The following is an 18,697-nucleotide window of genomic DNA, read 5'->3' as shown; positions in this document are numbered from 1 at the left end:
TAGCCATTAATAAAAATTCAAAAGTAAAAGTACAGGCTTCTCTGGTGGTCCAGTGGTTGAGACTGTGCTCCCAATGCAGGGGGGCCTGGGTTTGATCCCTGATCAGGGAACTAGATCCCATATGCCATAATTAAAGATGCTGTCTGCTGCAACTAAGACCTGGTGCAGCCAAATAAATAAATATTTAAAAAAAAAAGTAAAAGTAAAATATTAGCAAATTTAATCTGCCAATATATGAAAAGAATATAGACTGTCAGTGGGGTTTATTATAGAAATGTAATGATTTATTATCAGGAAATCTGTCAACATAATTTATTATGTCAACCACATTACAGAAGTCATGTAATCATAGCAGTAGATTTGATAAAATTTTGTCATTCCTAATGAAAATGCACCTAAAAAGGGAGGCAGTTATTTAAATATAATAAAGGCTGTTAGCTGATGCCAATCGCAAGGACTATTATAAATGAAAAGACTCCAGAGATATCTCTATCAAAATTAGGAATTAACAGGGATTCCCTCTCAACCACCATCAGTATTTAGCATTGTTTGGAAAGTATTATGACAAGATTAAATGATTGGAATAAATATTTGAAAAGGAGGGAAACAAATTTTATGTTTTTCTAAGCCAGCCCAAGAGATGCTGGAAAATAGCTGCCTAAGTTAACTAAGTAAAGTAATTATGAAATAAGGTTATGAAATAAGTGTGTAAATATTTTTCTCTATCATAGTAATACCCAGTAGAAATGGAAGTGGCAGGGAGTATTCTTTTCATAGTAGTATCCAAAGCTACTGGGGAAAAAAAATCCTTAGGAATAAATTTAACACGAAATGTACTAGATCTATAAAATTTTTTTGAAGAACATGGAATATGATTGAGCAAATTTAAAAACATAACTGTTCTTAAGTTACAATGTATAAAATTATAAAATATCAATTCTCCTCAAAGTAATAAATACTTTTAATGTGATTTCATTTTGAATCCCCATGGATTGTTTTTGAAATTGGGGGAAAAAGACCTCAAAGCTTATGTGGGGACTTCCTAGGTGGCGCAGTGGTAAAGAATCTGCCTGCCAATGCAGGGGACACGGGTTCGAGCCCTGCCCTGGGAAGATTCCATATGCCATGGAGCAACTAAGCCTGTGCGCCTAAAAAAAAAAAAAAAAAAAGCTTATGTGGAAGGACAGATGTCCAAAAAAAGCTAAGTTAAGAAGCTAGATAGGATTTGCCTTACCAGATGTTTAAGCATACTGTAAAACTTCTGTGGCATTGGAATAGATAAGTTAAACAGATGGAATGCCCAGAAATAAAACCCAATAAATATGGAGATTTAATATATTGACCGAGGTTGTGTTTTAATTCAGTGGGACAGGGTAGGTGTAAACAACTGTCCATGTGGAACAAAATAAAGTTGAATTCCTACCTTGTGCTAGATACCAAAAAGTGAATGTAAAAAAAATAATGAAATTTGGAAAATTTAATAGAATATATGTATAACCTATGGATGGGGAAGACTTTTAAAACCCAGCATATTACACAAAAAGTATACAAAAGCAGACAGCTGATTATTTAATGCCCTTTACTCTTCTGTCTGTTGTGGACATATATAGATTATATGTGATTATTTCTTGTATTTCCTAATATTGAAAAATTGTTAACTTGAAGTCTAGTAGAGAACTTGGGTTATATAAGATCTACCACGTAGTTTGAGTTGGGATATATTCACTGAGATGAATATCGAAGGACAATGAAGTGTTAGAATTTATTTCTGTTACTCCATGCCTCCAAAGGTTATTGCAAAGGTATTTCCAAGACATATTAACTATTTCAGTTTCTATTTATACCAGGCCTTGACAGCATTCTAAATTGTTACCTGTACTATTTCACTATGGAAATCAATTTCCCTTTCAGTTTGAGTTAGTTGCAACTGTTAACAGTTGTCACTTTTTTTACTCAAGGGTATGAAAGTGCCAGTATGTCTAGCACATGTGAACCTTGCAAAAGTAGGAACAGACATTCAGCCCAGACTGAAGAGCCTGTTCAAGCAAAAGTATTCAGCAAAAAGAATCATGAGCAGCTGGAAAAAGTAATAAGATATAGTAGGTCTACAGAAATATCTTCAGGTATGTTCTTTTTTTGGTTTGTTTTAATTTAAGGACTTCTTCATCTTAGATTTGAAAAGCTATATTAAAACAAGCTTAAAATCAACCTGTCACACTTTTCTATCATGTGTAAGGTTTCATAGTAGAGATTACAGTACGCAATTCTTAACATCAAGAAATGTAAACTGAAAATATATTTTATTGTTATTGTGATACTGCCTTTTGATAAAATTCTGAACAAACAAGTATAGTTGACATTAATTTGGTACTCTAATTTGAAATTATGGAAGTATTACGTGAATAAGAATTTGATACAAAATCATATTCCCCTGCTTAAAATCTTTGGCCTTCACCGTGCCTTGCAGCAGTAAGTCCAGATACCTTAATGTAACATATGTGGCCAGCAGAGATTTGATTCCTTCCTGCCTCTCCTGACTCATTTCTCACACCCTCTGCCTTGAACTTGACTCAGTGGCACTGAACTGAAGTTTTCCCATAGCCGCCTCACCAGTTGTCTCACCTTGGCAGCTGTCTTTTCTACTTCAAGTCCTTTTTGCTCTTTTCAGCCTTTTTCTCTGCTGGCTCTTAAATAAAATGTTAATTCTGTAACTCTGGAGTTGCATCCAAGTCCAAGCTGGGAGAGGTTACCCTTTCTCCTTTTGTTTTTCTCTCATAGCCTGTGTAAACCTCTTTTGTGGCCTGTATCACTTTATATAGTATTTACCTGTCTGTGTCTGTATCTCCTTTTTGAGTCCTTTGGCAGTAGGTAATATTTTTTCATTTTTGTATCTTAAATGTTAGCATGGTACCTGACACATGGTAGGCACTCAGTGAGTGTTTATTGAATGAATGCAGTCATATGTATTTGCCACCATTTTAGTTTAAATAAGTACTGGCACTTCCTGATTTATAAAGAATAAGTACATCTCAGAAATATGGAGAAGGAGGCAGTAAATATAGACTCTAAATTTTCAGTTGTCAGCAAGACTCTTGGTGAAAATGATAATAGTAGCTACCATTCATATTATGCTTTACTATTTACAAATTAAACAAATTACTCATCTCATTTGAGCCTCATAATCCTGTGAATTCATTTTATTTTCATTTTGCAGATGAGGAAACATGATCAGAGGGGGTATCTGTTTTTTCCCAGTGCTCATAAAGGACCAGTAATATTAACTGGTACAGGTTTTTTTGGGGGGGTGTGGAAATCATGCCCTTAACTCAGTACTTGTAGGCATCCATCCTAAGGAAACAAAAGTGAAAAGAAGAAATTGGGATTTAGGTGTTTGTTGAACATTATGATTCCAACTATTTTAAACAAAAATCTGGATAAAAATAAAACTGGAAAAAAATGCATCAAAATGTTAGTGGTTTTATTATCTTTAAACTCTATATTTTCTAAAACTCATTATAAGAGTATTTTTTTTTGTAATCAGAGAAGAAACATCACATTTGTTTATATTTTGAAATGACTTCCTCACAGTCATATTGCTAGCAAATTATAGAGCTGAAGTTTCAATCCTGGTCTCCTGTTAAGTCCAGGATCCTTTTGTCAAACATTCTATTGTTCCGACCCCAGCATTTTAACAAAGGTTTGTAGTTTCCATCTCCTTTCACTATCTTTGTCAAATACTGATGCCTTCAAACAGTAAACAGTTGGGTAGAGGTTGAAGAAGGGCACTAAATTGATAGGCTTAGTAAATTAGCTATCAGTTATCTAAATAATTCATAGATGGTCATAGTACTTCAGATCTTATTACTGTCACTTAGGAACATATAACCATCAAATTTTGGTGTACTAAAAAAAGTTTGAATAATATAAATATTCCTCTTTTCTAAAAATACTTATTTTTAGTTTTAACCATTACCCTAAAATTCTTTATAGCATGGAATAGTAGTTTTTGTTGTATCATCATTAGATCGTGGCACATGTGGCTTGGCTGCTAGTTTTGAACTGTATGCAGTGCTCCTCTCCCTCAGGAGTTGTGGGAGGGTCCCGTTGGTGTGTGTGCTTCTGAGGGTGAATGGCTGGAGTTTATCATGGTAGTCATCATGAGTCACAGCAACACAAGTTTACAGCAGAGCTTTCGATATTTCCCCGAAGAGATTATTTTTAAATAGAGCATAAACCATGCCTTGTGATAACGTTTCAGTTCAGGCAGACTATTTTAAAGAAATTTGCTTATTTTTTTCGTTCATTTATTCATATTGTAGACCCTGTCTTTACTATTCATACACATTTTATGTTCATCCTTATGTCTGCCCTTTCCTACAGCACATGCTAGGAGAATACTACAGCAGTCTAACAGAAATGCATGCAATGAAGCGCCAGGTAACAATCTGCTTAGTTTTGGTGTCCACTTTTTGTTAATTTTTTCCATTGGTCCTACAAATCCTTAGTTTTATTGTTCTAATTATTTTTTTTAGATTTAGTTTAGTGTGTATATGTTATTTGGCTGGTAAAAGGGAAAAAGAATTCATACTCACTAAATTCTGAAGCTTTCCATTTATAATTCTTTACTTTGTTGGTAAAATTGGCTCCTTTTCTTATTTTCATTTTCTGTTAGTCTATGTAACGTAACCAACACATTCATGTAGGAGGTAGAAAACCTTTTTATAATGTAGTATTTTATTTGATGTTATCTATTTTGTATTCTTTAAATGCTTATGAACATTAATATTTTTTGGAAACAAAAATATAATTTTTTTATTCTTAGCTCTGATTTACAGTGTTAAGTATTATGTATGACTTCTGTTGTAGCTATTTTTCCTTACCAGTCAACATGTGTAAAAAAATAAACCATTGAACAAAAACAACTATGACATGCAAAGACCATGATAAATAAAGATCATGGAAAATTGCAGAATGCTATTTTTGTCTTTAAACTGTGAGTTTTCATTAGACATGGTTCTGTATGATTTAAAATTGTAAATATTCTTTAATGCCTCCTGTGCTATACATGAGTGAAAAAGAAAAGCCTCTTATGAACCTTTAGGGGAATTTAAAGAAATAAGAACGTAACACAGATGAAGCTAAATATGTTAGTGGCACTTCCTGAAGAAAAGAACTCTGAAAGTAGGGAAAAAACCAAGATGGAGTCAGAAAAATCTGGCTGAGATCAAGGATTTTTCTAGCCTAAACTAATACATTTTAGTCCAGGAGGAGAAACTGGCAACAACTTTCCACTTCTGTCTTGTAGGCAGGAGGGATGAAGCATATATTTGGCATAATTCATTATTTGGGAATAATTTAATCTTTACTGATATATAATTTTATCACAGAGGTATGAAACATCATCAGATATGCTTTGTTCTTATATCTTTAAAAAACATTTTCTAAAACAACTGATCAAACTACAATATAATGTATAAATTGGGAAAGTTTGTATGATATCATCTTATCTGGAGTTTTCCTATAAGAGATTTGCTAGTTCTTGTTTTTGCTCATAATAAATATTTTTATAGTAATGTAGCACATTTAAACATTTTAAAAATACTAAGCATTTTAGTATATTATTTCATTTTATACTCATAAATGTCTGAGGCAAGATAGGGAAGTTGCGTATTTATTATCCTTATTATTTTATACTTTTGGAAATCGAAGCCTGAGGATGTTAATTTGCTTAGTAAATTAATGGAAAGTTTTTTCATTAAACTGTATTTGCTTTGCATTTTTAAAATTTCTCTTGCAAAAAGTGAATTTTTTAAATCTTTATGATCTCTTCATATTTACTTGAAAGTGGAATATATTAAAACACTCAACATTTCAAATTTTCTTTCTTGAAAACTTATCACCAATTTTTGTGAAACTTGAATATTTACCTACTGTGGTTCTACTGTTACTCTAGAAAGTTTACAGAATATGATAGCTAGAAGAACACTTGGAGTTTTTTTTTTTTTTTTTGCTGTAGAAAACTCAAAATGGGAACAGTTCCTAATTTGTGCTCTTAAAAGTAAAGGTATGACTATATAACTTTAAGGGTGATAATTCTTTGTTATAAACAAATACATATAGCAGAATTGTTGCTAAATAGTGATGCCTAGATTCTGTGAAACTGAAAACTTCATTTGGGTCACTGCTTGCTCCAACTTATACTGAGTATGTCAGTAAGACACTCTAGTAAAATTGACCTATTTTGTTATAGTTACAAATTCAATTTTTCATCAGTATAGCATGATAGCAGAGATTTGTGAATCAGTAGACCTAGCTAGATAAACCTTAAAATAGTAGGTTTCCTTGGCAGCATTTAGTTTATTCTCAGAATTAAAAAAATAATTTCCTTTACTGTAAAAAAAAAAATTCATATTAGCAAAAAAAGTAAATTATTTTCAATTTGCTTATTTCATTCAAGTGCTAATTTCCACTGATTATTCCTATGAAATGTATAAAATTTTCCAGTATTTTTCACTGAGAAATAACTTTGCTCTGAGTAATGCTAGTTAATGTTATTTGTCTAGTAAATAGGATATATCTTGATATTTTTAAGATTATTTTTATCTTGGTAATTTTAAGATTCTTATTCTACTTTAAAAGCTCTGAAGGTGTGTCTTCTGATTTTGAAGTAATTTAAAGCTGAGAGTAATGATACAAGTTAATAATCAGGAATGTACTTCAATATTAACTTCCTGATCTTTTATATCTTCCAGAAACGGGGAGTGATTTTTCCATGTTTGAAGCTTTGAGGGATACCATTTATTCTGAAGTAGCTATGTTGATTTCTCAAAATGAATCTCGTCCACATTTTCTTATTGAACTCTTCCATGAGCTTCAGCTGCTTAATACAGACTATTTAAGACAGAGGGCTTTATATGCATTGCAGGTATCTGGTACCTAACATTCTTTTTCCTATGCTTTCTGATATTGCCATTTTTCACAGTTCTATCTGGTTAGTTTCTTAGACTGAAGTATGTCCTTGTTCCATAACTATTTTGATCTGTTTTTTATGTATTCCCATGCCATTTTAATAATCTTCTTATATATAACTTAAGCAACTTTAGATAAAGTCTTTTTCTGAGCAATTTTTCAGTGTTTTATCCTAAATGTTATGTCTTTCTTATAGTTAACCTTTGAGATCAGGAGTATTGCATTTGCTCTGCTATCTGCTTCTACTTTTAATTTTGTGATTAAACACAGATGTTTTTCATAAATAACTATTTTATTTCCTTATTTAGGACATAGTATCCAGACATATTTCTGAGAACCATGAAAAAGAAGGGGAAAATGTAAAGTCAGTGAATTCTGGTACTTGGATAGCATCAAACTCAGAACTTACTCCCAGTGAAAGCCTTGCTACTACTGATGACGTAAGCTGATAATGATTAGTGAAATGCAGACATAATTTCATTATGCAGCTAACAAAAGTTAAGTAGGTTGTTAATAAATTGTGAGTATACCTAATATATTTGGTTTTTAGCTTTTTTAAAAAGCTGAGTATAATGTATTGCTTTATTTTGAGGTGAGGTATAAATTCAATCATATTATGACAGCAAACACCAAAAATTATATAGAAATGATAGGTTATAAGGTCTAAAATAGCCATATTTATATCTCCTTTGTCCAGCATAGGAGTCATAATAGACATTCGGTAAAAATTGTGTTCATTCCAAACATTGAGTAAACCAGACAGCAATTAAATGATCACAGAACCCTTGAGTAAATACAAGATAAATTGTGTCTTTGGGTTAGAAGAGAAGCCTAAACAAAAGAAAGCCCAGAAGAAAATGTAATTTAATGTATTAAAATTGATGAAGAAAATTTTGACTAAAGTAAGGCCTGGGCCTGGAAATGGAAAAAAGTTGTGAGGAAAGTGTGTATTTTCAATAAACTATGTTCTCCAAATAACACCTACCTTGCACATAGTGGATTGAATGATTGTATGGATACTACTAGGATACTGAGGAGATAATGAGCTAGGTATTTGGAAATCACCTGTTTAAAAGTTCAGACCCTGATTGTGCTGGAAAAGATTATATGTGGTCCTGGGATAGCGGATACATTCTTTTTTATACCAACTTCAGCACCTGAGTATTCATGGATAAGAGTGCCATAATTGATTAGCAAATATCTGCTATAGGTAGAGAGTTGGAAGCATATTATTGTGTTTCTGCCCATTGTTAATATAACATAAGTTTTTTTCTGAAAAGATAGTGTTTTCTCAAAAGATCATCTCTTCTTCATGTATAGTAATTTCCTTACAATTATTGCGGATTTTTTCTGAATTTTTTCTCTTTTTATTTTACTCATGTTTAAAACAAGACTTCCCCAAGTCATCTTTTCTGTTTAAAACTTTCCTTTACTAGGCTCCAACTCCTATATTACTATGAACAAAAACCTGTGTGCAAAAACTACATGGTTTGATTGACTTTATGCTATCAAATATAAATTAACTGCTACTTGGGATTGTTATTATAACTAATTGAAAATTGTGTTCTCTTTTTTTTGTGAGAAATGAAAAGTGGTCCAGGTGTATACATAAAAAATAGGAGATACTAGGTTACATTTAAGTTTATTAGGCATTGAAATAACTTACTGAGAAAGCATGAAGAGTGTCTGCTTTTAGAAATCTTTTTTAGTAATTTTATATCCTTAACTCCAGTGTCTTTCTTTTTATCCAAATTTCATATAGGCAGCATTACTTCCAGTTATTTTAAAGGATTTGAGCCCATTGGTTTGCACCATCAACAGTAAATTTTGAAAATTGAGCTACGATTTATGATAAAGTTAACCTGACAAGGCTTAAAAGTTAAATAAAATTTAAAGATACAGTATTACTTTATAAGTAGGTATCTTAGCTCAGGCTGGTACAATAAAATACTGTAGACCCTAAAAGGCTTAAACAACAGACATTTATTTCTCATGGGCCTGGAGGCTTGGAAGTCCAAGATTGTAGTGCCATCTAATTCAGTTCTTGGTGAGGGCCCTTTTCCTGGCTTGCAGATGGCCACCTTCTCCCTGTCTTCTTGTGTTGCAGTGAGAGGAAGCTCTGATGTCTCTTCCTTGTCTTATAAGGGTCATCATGGGGACTCTGCCCTCATGACCTCATCTAAATCTCCCAAAGGCCCTACCTCCCACTATCATCATATTGGGAGTTAAACTCCAACATATAAATTTTGAGGGGACAAAAAATTCAGTCCATTGCTATAGGGTCTTGGCATATTTATTATTACTTTTAAATAACTAAATCAGTTCTTTAATTTTTCATCCAAAATTTAAATTCTTTGTTAATGTCGACATCTTCCCTTTATTAATGTCTTTTAATCAGCAGTAGCAGAAGCACAACATCCAGTGTTCATATCCACAGATCTAGAGCAGTGCTATCCAGTAGAACTTTCTACAGTGATGGAAATGTCTTACATCTGCATTTTCTAATACAGTACCCTTTAGCTACATGTGGCTATCGAGCACTTGAAATGTGGCTAATGGGATTGAGGAACTAAATTTTAACTTTTATTTAATGTGAATAGCTGCATGGTTAGTGGTTGGATGGATATAGAGTCTCATTCTCCATGTTTCTAGGCCAAGGTCCTTTGAGTTCCATTTATGGAGTTTTTACACATATCTTTGAGAGCGCGTAAAAGTCTTCATACCAGAAAGAGAGAACTAAAGTAGACATCTGGGGATTATAAGTCAAGGAAGATGAGGAGTTGAGGTTTAGGAAGAAGAAGAAACAACTTGCATTTTTTATTCCATGTGCCTGTAAAATGGCAAAGGGGCACATCCACCTTCAAGTCTTACTTGAAGGAGTAACAAAATGGTTCCATTTCTTAAAACATATTCCCTAATGCCTGAATTTCCTTTAATCAGGGACAGACCTTTCATTTCATGATTTAAGAGAAAACTTTAAAAGATCAGTAGCTAGGAAAGAACACAATTGTGGAATGAGTTAGAATATAATTGAGACTCCCTCCTAATCACACTATACACAAAAATTAATTCAAAACTACTTACAGTCCTGGAAAAGTTAAAAGTATAAAACTTCTAAAAGAAAACAAAAATCTTTATGATTTTGACATAAGCAGAGATTTCATAGGAAATGTGAAAAGAAAAAAATTGATAAATGAGACTTCATAAAAATAAAATCCTTCTACTTTTTGAAAGATACCATTAGGAGAAAACAACCTCAGTACATATATCTGGCAAATGACTGTATAAAAGACAAATCCTGAGTATATAAAGAACTTTTACAACTCGGTTGTAAGAAATCAGCTCAGAAAAATGGGCAAGAGATTTGAACATGTGCTTCACAAAAGAAGATACATAAATGGCCAGTGTGCAGATTAAAACTACATGAGATACTACCTCACACCCACTAGAAAGGCTGAAATTTAAAAGATTGACAGTAAAAAGTATTGATGTGAATTTGGAGCAGTTGGAACTCTCACAGTGCTTGTAGGGTTGTAAAAATTATACAGCCACTTTGGAAAGCAGTTTGGCAGTTTCTTATAAAGTTAAACATAAACTTGGCATGTGACCCAGCAATTTCTCTTCTAGGTATTCATCCAAGAGAAATGAAAACATGTCCACAAATACTTGTACACTAATGTTCATAGCATCTTTAGTCATGATAGCCTCAAACTGGAACATCAACAGATAAATGGGTAAACAAACGGTGGTATATCCATACAATGGAATACTATTTCAGCCATTAAAAAATAATGAACTTCTGAAACACACAACAACATGGATTAATTTCAGAAACATACTGAGTGAAAGAAGCCAGTCACCGAAGAGTATATACTGAGTGGTTGCATTTATATAAAGTTCTAGAACCAGCAGAACTCATCTGTGATGATAGAAATCATTTGAGTGGGGTGTAGAGGATGCAGAGGAACTCTTTGGGCTGATGGAAATGGTCTTTATCTTTAGGAAAGATGGCTGCATCGGTGCATATATTTTTCAAAACTCAGTCTGTACACTTCATGGGTGCATTGTTATATGTAAATTATATTTCAATAAAGTTAGTTTTTAAAAATATGAATGATGCTGTCATGTTTTTCTTCTGATATGAGACAACCAGATATCATAGTAAGTTAGTAGGCATTATTAGAGTTTGAAGATAGAATTTCCTTGGGGGTGGAGAAATAATGTTACCTTTTCCAAGTTAGAATTTAATTAGTAGGTGGCTCTGTGTATTTTCATCTCAATAATGACAGAGTGTTCTGCAGGGTTACTTAATATTTTAACATTCTCTGTGACTCTGTCTTCAACCTTTTATAGCTTTCGTTATATCACAATTTTAAGTGTTTTATACAAATACTTAGTTTCTATGTTAAATTTTTAATATTAATCATAAAATTTTAAAAGAAATATTAGTGACTTATTTGTTTTTTTAAACTATAACTTAGGAAACATTCGAGAAGAACTTTGAGAGAGAAACACATAAAATAAGTGAGCAAAATGATGCTGATAATGCTAGCGTCATGTCTGTATCTTCAAATTTTGAGCCTTTTGCAACAGATGATCTGGGTAAGCAGAATTTTTTATAATCTTAGAACATGACTTTAATATAGTCTTTGCATTGCACTGATAAGGAAACAAAAGTCTAGAAAGGCAAGATGTGGTGAAAAGAATGTGGACTTCAAAGTCTATCCATCCATCAGTCTAAATTCAAGAATCTCTTAACTGTTAAAACTCTTTGACTTTGGGCAAATCATCTAACCTTTCTGACTCTGCCTATACTAAGGAAATGGGGTCTTATTTACTTTGCTGTATTCTTGCATAAAAGATACAGAATTCTCTAGCATGCATAATAGAAGTTCAGAGAATGTTAATTTCCTTTCCCTTAAAGGAAAGGTCATCCTTTGAGATCTTCTAGTTAATCAGTAGGAAAAATTCAGAGGTAGCAGTGCCTCATCTGGTCACATCTTCAATAAAACTGTTAACTTCATCATTTGAGGTAAGAACTGAAGTTTCATAGTGTATATAATCTATATTGGGAAACCCAGGCAACTCAAAGGCGTGGCACATTGCATTTTTTACATCAGTAGTAAAAAAAAAAAAAAGCTTAGAGGGTTGCATAGGTCAGAGAGAAAAAAACCCAAGTCCTAAATTTGGGAAGGTAATTGGAGAAAAGAAAGATGTCTAGGTACCTGATTCATTTTCCAGACTAGCATATCAAAATATACCCAAGTATTCAGTCATTCAGACTCCCGGGGCACTTAGTTGATAGAATAATGTAATGTTTTGTAATTCTAGTGTTTGTTTATATGCTGTGACAAGATTTAGGTGATTTCAAAGGCCTTTTCCACTACAAAGAAAAGGGCCAAGCCCTACTCTTTTGTTACCTACCTTTTAATAAACAGTAAGTTTTCCTTTTGGTTTATCCCAATTATAAGAACTCTAAGCACTAGCCCTCTCTGATTAAATACCTATCTAGTCTCTACTGAGCTCATCTCATTAAAGAGAAAAATCACTCTGTAGGCAACCCTCTCTCCCTTATTAGTTGTCCCTACTTTCTGAGTCGCCAAGCGATTTTGAATCCTGCCTGTTTAGTTTCATTAGCTGATTGTTTATTCACAGTCCTTCACCACTAGCCTTGTCTGAAGGGGGCAGAGGAGAATTGAGAAATCTCATTCTTAGGTCTTTTCCTTACCTTAATTGCTTGTATTAGGTTGGATTATTGCATCAGAATTTGCATGACATTTTGGAATTCATTTTTGCTGCACTGTTTATGTGAAGTAACATATGGACTTGAGAGACCCAGGTTCGAATTCTTGATTTTATATCTAACTGGCTGTGAAACCTTGGGCAGTCACTTAAGTTCTGTGAGAATGAGGGTACTGTCATCTACTTTATAGGATTATTTTAAGGATTAAGTAAATGTGATAATGTATGCCAAGTACCCAACTAGTACAGTATCTGGAACTTGTTAAGCTAGTTTTTCTTCCCTATGTTCAGACATTATATTTTTATTAATAAATTTTATGTAATACATGAAAAAGTTTGCTTTTGTAACTTCTAGAAATATTTCTGTTCCATATGCAGGTAACACTGTGATTCACTTAGATCAAGCATTAGCCAGAATGAGAGAATATGAGCGTATGAAGACTGAGGCTGAAAGTAACACGAATGTCAAATGTACCTGCAGGATTGTTGAGGATGAAGATGGTGCTGCTGCCATGACTACGGTTAATAATTTGGAAGGTGTGTTCTTGAATTGATGACAAGTAAAGTCATAGCTCCATATATAAAAAATTAAGAACTTCCTCTGATGTATGATGGTGATTTTTTGACCACTTTTCTTTTAACTATCAGCGTTACTAGAACTACATGGATGTTCCTTTGTGTTATTTTTGCATAGAATCATCAGAATTTAATATTCTGTAGAATTTTGCATAAATGTATATGTATAACATCATAGACTTTATTTTGCTAATATAGCATTTTCTTTTTTAAAGTAGGAACTCCTATTATTGAAAATCATAGTTCACAGCAACCTGTAAGTGAAGTTTCTACTGTCCCGTGTCCTAGAATTGATACTCAGCAACTGGACCGGCAAATTAAAGCAATTATGAAAGAAGTCATTCCCTTTTTGAAGGTAAGCAATAATTTTTAAAGAAAATAAACTACGCCGTGTTTTATTTTTTTAATTCATACCAAAGACTTCATTGTAATAAATTAAGAAAATAGGTAAAGAAAAAACTAAAAATTACCCATAATTTTGTTACTCAGAGATAGCTGCTGTCAATGTTTTGTCAGCCTTTCTATATTTTGTCCGTATATATGTGCATTCTGCTTTTTTCAAATATTAATAATACCATGAACATCTTACTGAATCACCCTTTTCTACTGCATATGTTTTTAATGGTTACACACTATAGATTCATTATTTATTCAGAAATATTTGTAGAATGCCTGCTTTATGTCAGGTTTTGTAGACATAGTAGTGAACAAGTCAAGGCCTTTGTTCTTGTGAAGTTTACATGCTAGGGTGAGAATATGGATTAAAAAAACAAGTAAATATAATACAGGTAAGTAGGTGTATATCAGGTAGTTATACAAGCCATGCAGCGAATTGAAATACAGTGATGTGATGGTGTCTCTTTTTGACTGGATGGAAGAGGAAACGTTTAAGCGGAGGTGTGAATAAGGAGCCGGCTTAAGCCAAGATCATTCCAGGCAGAGAAGGGCCTTAAAGTAGAAGCTAGCTTGGCATGTTAAGGAACTGGAGGAGGGACTGTGTGGTTGTAGGAAATTTGTGTGAGGTGATGTTGGAGAAGGAGGAAGGTCCAGTTATATAGGACATCATAGACATGGTTAGGAGGTTGGATTTTGTTCGAAGTTCAAAGGGAAACTCCCAGAAGATTTTAAGTAAAAGAGAAAATCTGGTTTGTTTGTGGAGAATTAAGTATATGGGTCAGAAGAACAGTGAGACAAGTGAGAAGTGATAATGGCTTAGACAAAGGTGTAGTACTAAAGATGGGGAGAAATAGACAGTTGGGATATATTCTGGATGTCAGCAAGTCCTAATAGTAGATAGGGTCACCTAAAGCACAGCACTAGATAAGAGAAGAGGGAGTAGAACTGGGGCCCAGGATCAGGTGGTCAAACATATAAAAGCTGTGTAAAAGAGGAAGAGCCAGAGTTGACTAAGTAGGACTGCCAGTAGTGAGCTGTGTTGATTGCTACTGTGAGGGTTGAGTATTCATAGAACAGAATTTCCTGTTATTTTATCAGTTCCTATTGTTAAACATTCGTGTTTATTCTTGTTTCTTTTTCACTATTATGAACAATACTTAAATGATTTAGCTAAATTTAAATATACATCCCATTTTTATTTCCTTAGAAATAATTCTTAGACATAGAGTTTCTGGCTTTAATGGTATGAATGTTTTTAAGGCTTTTGAGACATTATGCAACCTTGTCCCTCAGAAAGGTTAACAATTTATACTCCTCCTAACAGTGAGAGTATGAGACTAGTAAGCAGTACTCTTAATTTTGTTTAATAACAATGAAATGGGGAGAGAAAGAAGCGTCCAAGCCAGGACTTCTTTCTGAGATGGCCTTCTTTTACATTCTAATTTAAAATGGAAATTTTAAAAATTAGAAATGAAAAGGCGGTCTTTCCATTTAGATGTGGGCAACTACAAAATATGTAATCGTTGGGCTCATTTCTTACAACCTGCTTGTACTTGCCAATGTGTAGGGCATTGACGACAGAAACTTGTTTCCATATACTTATATTTCTTCCCTTGGTGGAAGCAGTTGCTTTCTTTGGAATATTTTGAGAGAAGAGAGATCTTTGAAAAGGCAGTTATAGAAACTGCTTTCTCTGAAGAGATCTGATAGCCAAGAGGAGAGAGGGGATCCATCTGTCTGTGCCCAAATTATTCCATGTAAAAACTTTTCAACTTAGCCTTTTCCTGGGCACCTGTCGCAGCTCCAAATGGTTCTTTCTGTCTCTGGTTCCTATTCTAATCTTTCAACTCTCCTGCTAACATTGCTAGTACTTTTAAGGCTTTGTCAGTTGCTGGTACTTGTACCTGGAATGCTCTTCCTTCACATACCTGCATGGCTTTCTCCTTTGAACCCTCAAGGCTTTAGTCAAATGTTACTCATTTGGTGAGCAGATCTCCCCTACTCCTTACCTGCTTTTCTTTATCTTCATTGTGCTTGTCACCTTATAACTTATTTAATATTTGCTTATTTATTTTGTCTGTCTCCCTTGTTACATGCAAGCTCCATGAAGTAATGGGAGATTTACATCAGAGATCTGTTTTGGTCACTGTCTTACCAGGGCCACATATAGTACATGTGTGTAGTAGGTACTCAGTAAATATTTAGTGAATGAATTAGTAAGTGAGTGGATCCACCAAACCTTGATTGTGGTTTTCAAACTAATTAAGTATAATTTGAAGTGTAGTTTGAAAACGGCCTGTAGGATCCAGATCAGATTCAACATTGCTCATAAAACTTTTTTTTTAATTGCCTGCGTTGACACATGAATTTTTGAAAAATGAGCTTAAATCCTTAGATTTAAGGGATCTTAGACATCATCTAGTTTGGCCACCTCATTTTACACATTTGTATAGAAGGGAAAACCCCCCACAAACTTACCTGAGTCAAGGTTAGAGGACCTGCCCAAATGAGTTTAGTGCGGAAAGGGGATTAGAACCTTGGGGTTACTTGATAAGGATGTTTTATGGACACACCTCAGAAAGTTAACCATGGTTTGGATTATTATATAGTTTGCACATGCTTCTAAAGAAAGGTTAAGGTGATGAAGAGAGTTGCCCAGAGGGGGCTTGTCAAGAAAGGACAATAGTTCTCAACTGGGTGTGATTTTGACCCTAATAACATTTTGTGATGTTTAGATACATTTTTAGTTATCAGAACTTGGGAGAGTGCCACTAGCTTCTAGTGGGTAGAGGCCAGAGAGCTGCTAAACATCCTGCAATGCATAGGATGTCAGCAGTGCCAAGGTTGAGAAAAGTTAGAAGATAACACAGAAGAAATTGGGTGGAAGGTGAAATGTGGTTGTGACAGTAGTTGGAATGAACTGAACTGCAAATAGGAATACAGGCAATATGGAAACCATGGCATGAGTAGTTCCTTAGGTACAGAAAGGAAGTGATGGAAAATGTTGTATCAGCCACTTTCTTTTACTGGCTGTTATCTGCTTTGGTGAATCAAAATTTGCAAACCTTTTAAAGTGTGTAGGGGGGAGCATGGCTGTTCTTATGAACGAAGTCTCCAGATGTGCATCTGAAAGCTGAGGAGCTTATGCAAGAAAAATAGAGTCTCATATTATGTGGATTAATATTTTTTAAACAATAGGTAAGTTATTTCCTAACCAACTAGGATTTTTCTCAGGAGCACATGGATGAAGTATGCTCATCTCAACTTCTAACCTCAGTAAGACGCATGGTTTTGACCCTTACTCAGCAAAACGATGAGAGCAAAGAGTTTGTAAAGTTCTTTCATAAACAACTTGGAAGTATATTACAGGTAAGAGTTTGTACTTGTATGACTTACCAGTATGTATTTTTATAAGGTTAACTTGCTAACTTATTCCTACATAAAGAAATAAATAACTCCATTTTAGAATCAGGTTGAAAGAGAAACAGTTTATAATTTAAATGTTTTTGTTAATCAGGATCCACACAGCCCTTCCTCAGTTTTGTCTACCATTATAATCGTGGGCAGATTCCATATATTAATTTGCAGATGAGATTTTTTGGTTCTAAGTCTAAGAAAATTTGACTGCTTTTCTTTTGTCCTGTTCCTGATTTTTTTCACGAGGGAACCTACATGAAGAATAAAAGTTAGTTTACATTAAATTTTGCCCAGAGTATTGAAAATTTTTCATGAGGTAGAGCTTAAATTACTGTGTTCTACTTTTTCTCTTATAAAACCTATTCAGTGAATTTTTTTTTTCATGAAGGACCCAGGGTTTGTATTTCTCTCCATCACTGTGCTAGATAAGGCAGTTTTTTGGGTGAGGGAGGGAGCACTGAACATCATAGTTGTTTACCTGTTTTCTAAATAGCATAGTCCATATTTTTAGGAAGAAAGAAAAATAAAAGCAGTTTTATTAAAAATGTGTAGAATATAGCAGATTTGTTCATTTGTTGATGCTGTATTTCAGCTTAAATAGAACTAAAGTTTACTTTTAGACTGACTCTGAAGAGAAAATTGAACTTAGAGTGATTGACTGGCTTACATAAAAGGGAAAACTTGAAAAGTTTTTAATGGTATTTTCTTCTTTCATAGCACTTCAGCTATCACTGTGGTTTTTATGTATCCCCTGGTACTGTGGGGGACCTCTTTTGAGATTAGGAATCCTTGTCTTATATACTTGTGGCTAGCAGTTATATTAAGTAGGGACTGAATCTGTGGATGACCGTATGTTCTTGTATACTCTTTAAGCAAGACTAGCAAGATTCCTACTCAGTAATATTAACTTATCTTTTCTTAGCCTATCTTAGACATTAGTTTTAAGTTTTTCAATGCTACAAAGTAATAAAATTGTTTTTTCCTTGGTGAGTATTATAATTTATATTTGTTAATTGTCTGTATCGCTCTACCTACAGTTGACGTTTACTATAATCTTAAAGTTATTTGGTTTATCTTTGAATAGGATTCACTGGCAAAATTTGCTGGCAGAAAACTGAAAGATTGTGGAGAAGATCTTCTTGTAGAGATATCTGAAGTGTTATTTAATGAATTAGCTTTCTTTAAGCTCATGCAAGATTTGGATAATAATAGTGTGACTGTTAAACAGAGATGCAAAAGGAAAATAGAAGCAGCTGGAGTGATACAGTCTTATGCGAAAGAGGTAAATGACATTCATTTTGATTTTAGGAGTAGTTATAATTAGCATATAAATATAGTTCTTGATCATTATGAATAACTAAAATCATACTTGACCTCAGCTAAAGTCGGTTTTTTAGTAATGTGAGTTAATCAGATTATAAATCAGTACATATGCTAGCCACATACTGACTCTCAGGAGTGACAGCAGTGGCTGAAGATGAGGAGTGCAGACAGGAATGGGCGGCAGGCATTGTCAGGTATCCACGTCACGTTATTGCTGCTTACACAGGTTTCCAGAAAAGAAAGGAGGACTGGGATCCGGCCCTGGGCCAGCTGC

At 33.8% G+C, this 18,697-nt stretch overlaps 1 protein-coding gene across 29 annotated transcripts in view; it reads left to right on the top strand.

Moving 5' to 3' along the window:
• Positions 1-18,697, top strand: part of PCM1 (pericentriolar material 1) — an 89,579-nt gene that overhangs the window by 59,722 nt on the left and 11,160 nt on the right. For 13 of the 29 annotated variants that reach the window (XM_057696494.1, XM_057696483.1, XM_057696500.1 and 10 more), the window contains 9 exons: positions 1,959-2,123; positions 4,381-4,437; positions 6,753-6,925; positions 7,278-7,409; positions 11,451-11,571; positions 13,090-13,248; positions 13,503-13,642; positions 16,918-17,052; positions 18,185-18,382. In XM_057696494.1, the coding sequence (XP_057552477.1) occupies positions 1,959-2,123; positions 4,381-4,437; positions 6,753-6,925; positions 7,278-7,409; positions 11,451-11,571; positions 13,090-13,248; positions 13,503-13,642; positions 16,918-17,052; positions 18,185-18,382 (1,280 nt within the window). The remainder of the gene's footprint in view (positions 1-1,958; positions 2,124-4,380; positions 4,438-6,752; positions 6,926-7,277; positions 7,410-11,450; positions 11,572-13,089; positions 13,249-13,502; positions 13,643-16,917; positions 17,053-18,184; positions 18,383-18,697) is intronic. The other 16 variants (XM_057696511.1, XM_057696510.1, XM_057696509.1 and 13 more) reach the window with 6 other exon arrangements.

This window comes from Hippopotamus amphibius, chromosome 10 (genome assembly GCF_030028045.1).
Source record: "Hippopotamus amphibius kiboko isolate mHipAmp2 chromosome 10, mHipAmp2.hap2, whole genome shotgun sequence".
Classification (NCBI taxonomy): Eukaryota; Metazoa; Chordata; class Mammalia; order Artiodactyla; family Hippopotamidae; genus Hippopotamus; species Hippopotamus amphibius.
The sequence above is the reverse complement of the archived record's forward strand: the minus strand, read 5'-3'. Positions and strand labels throughout refer to the sequence as shown.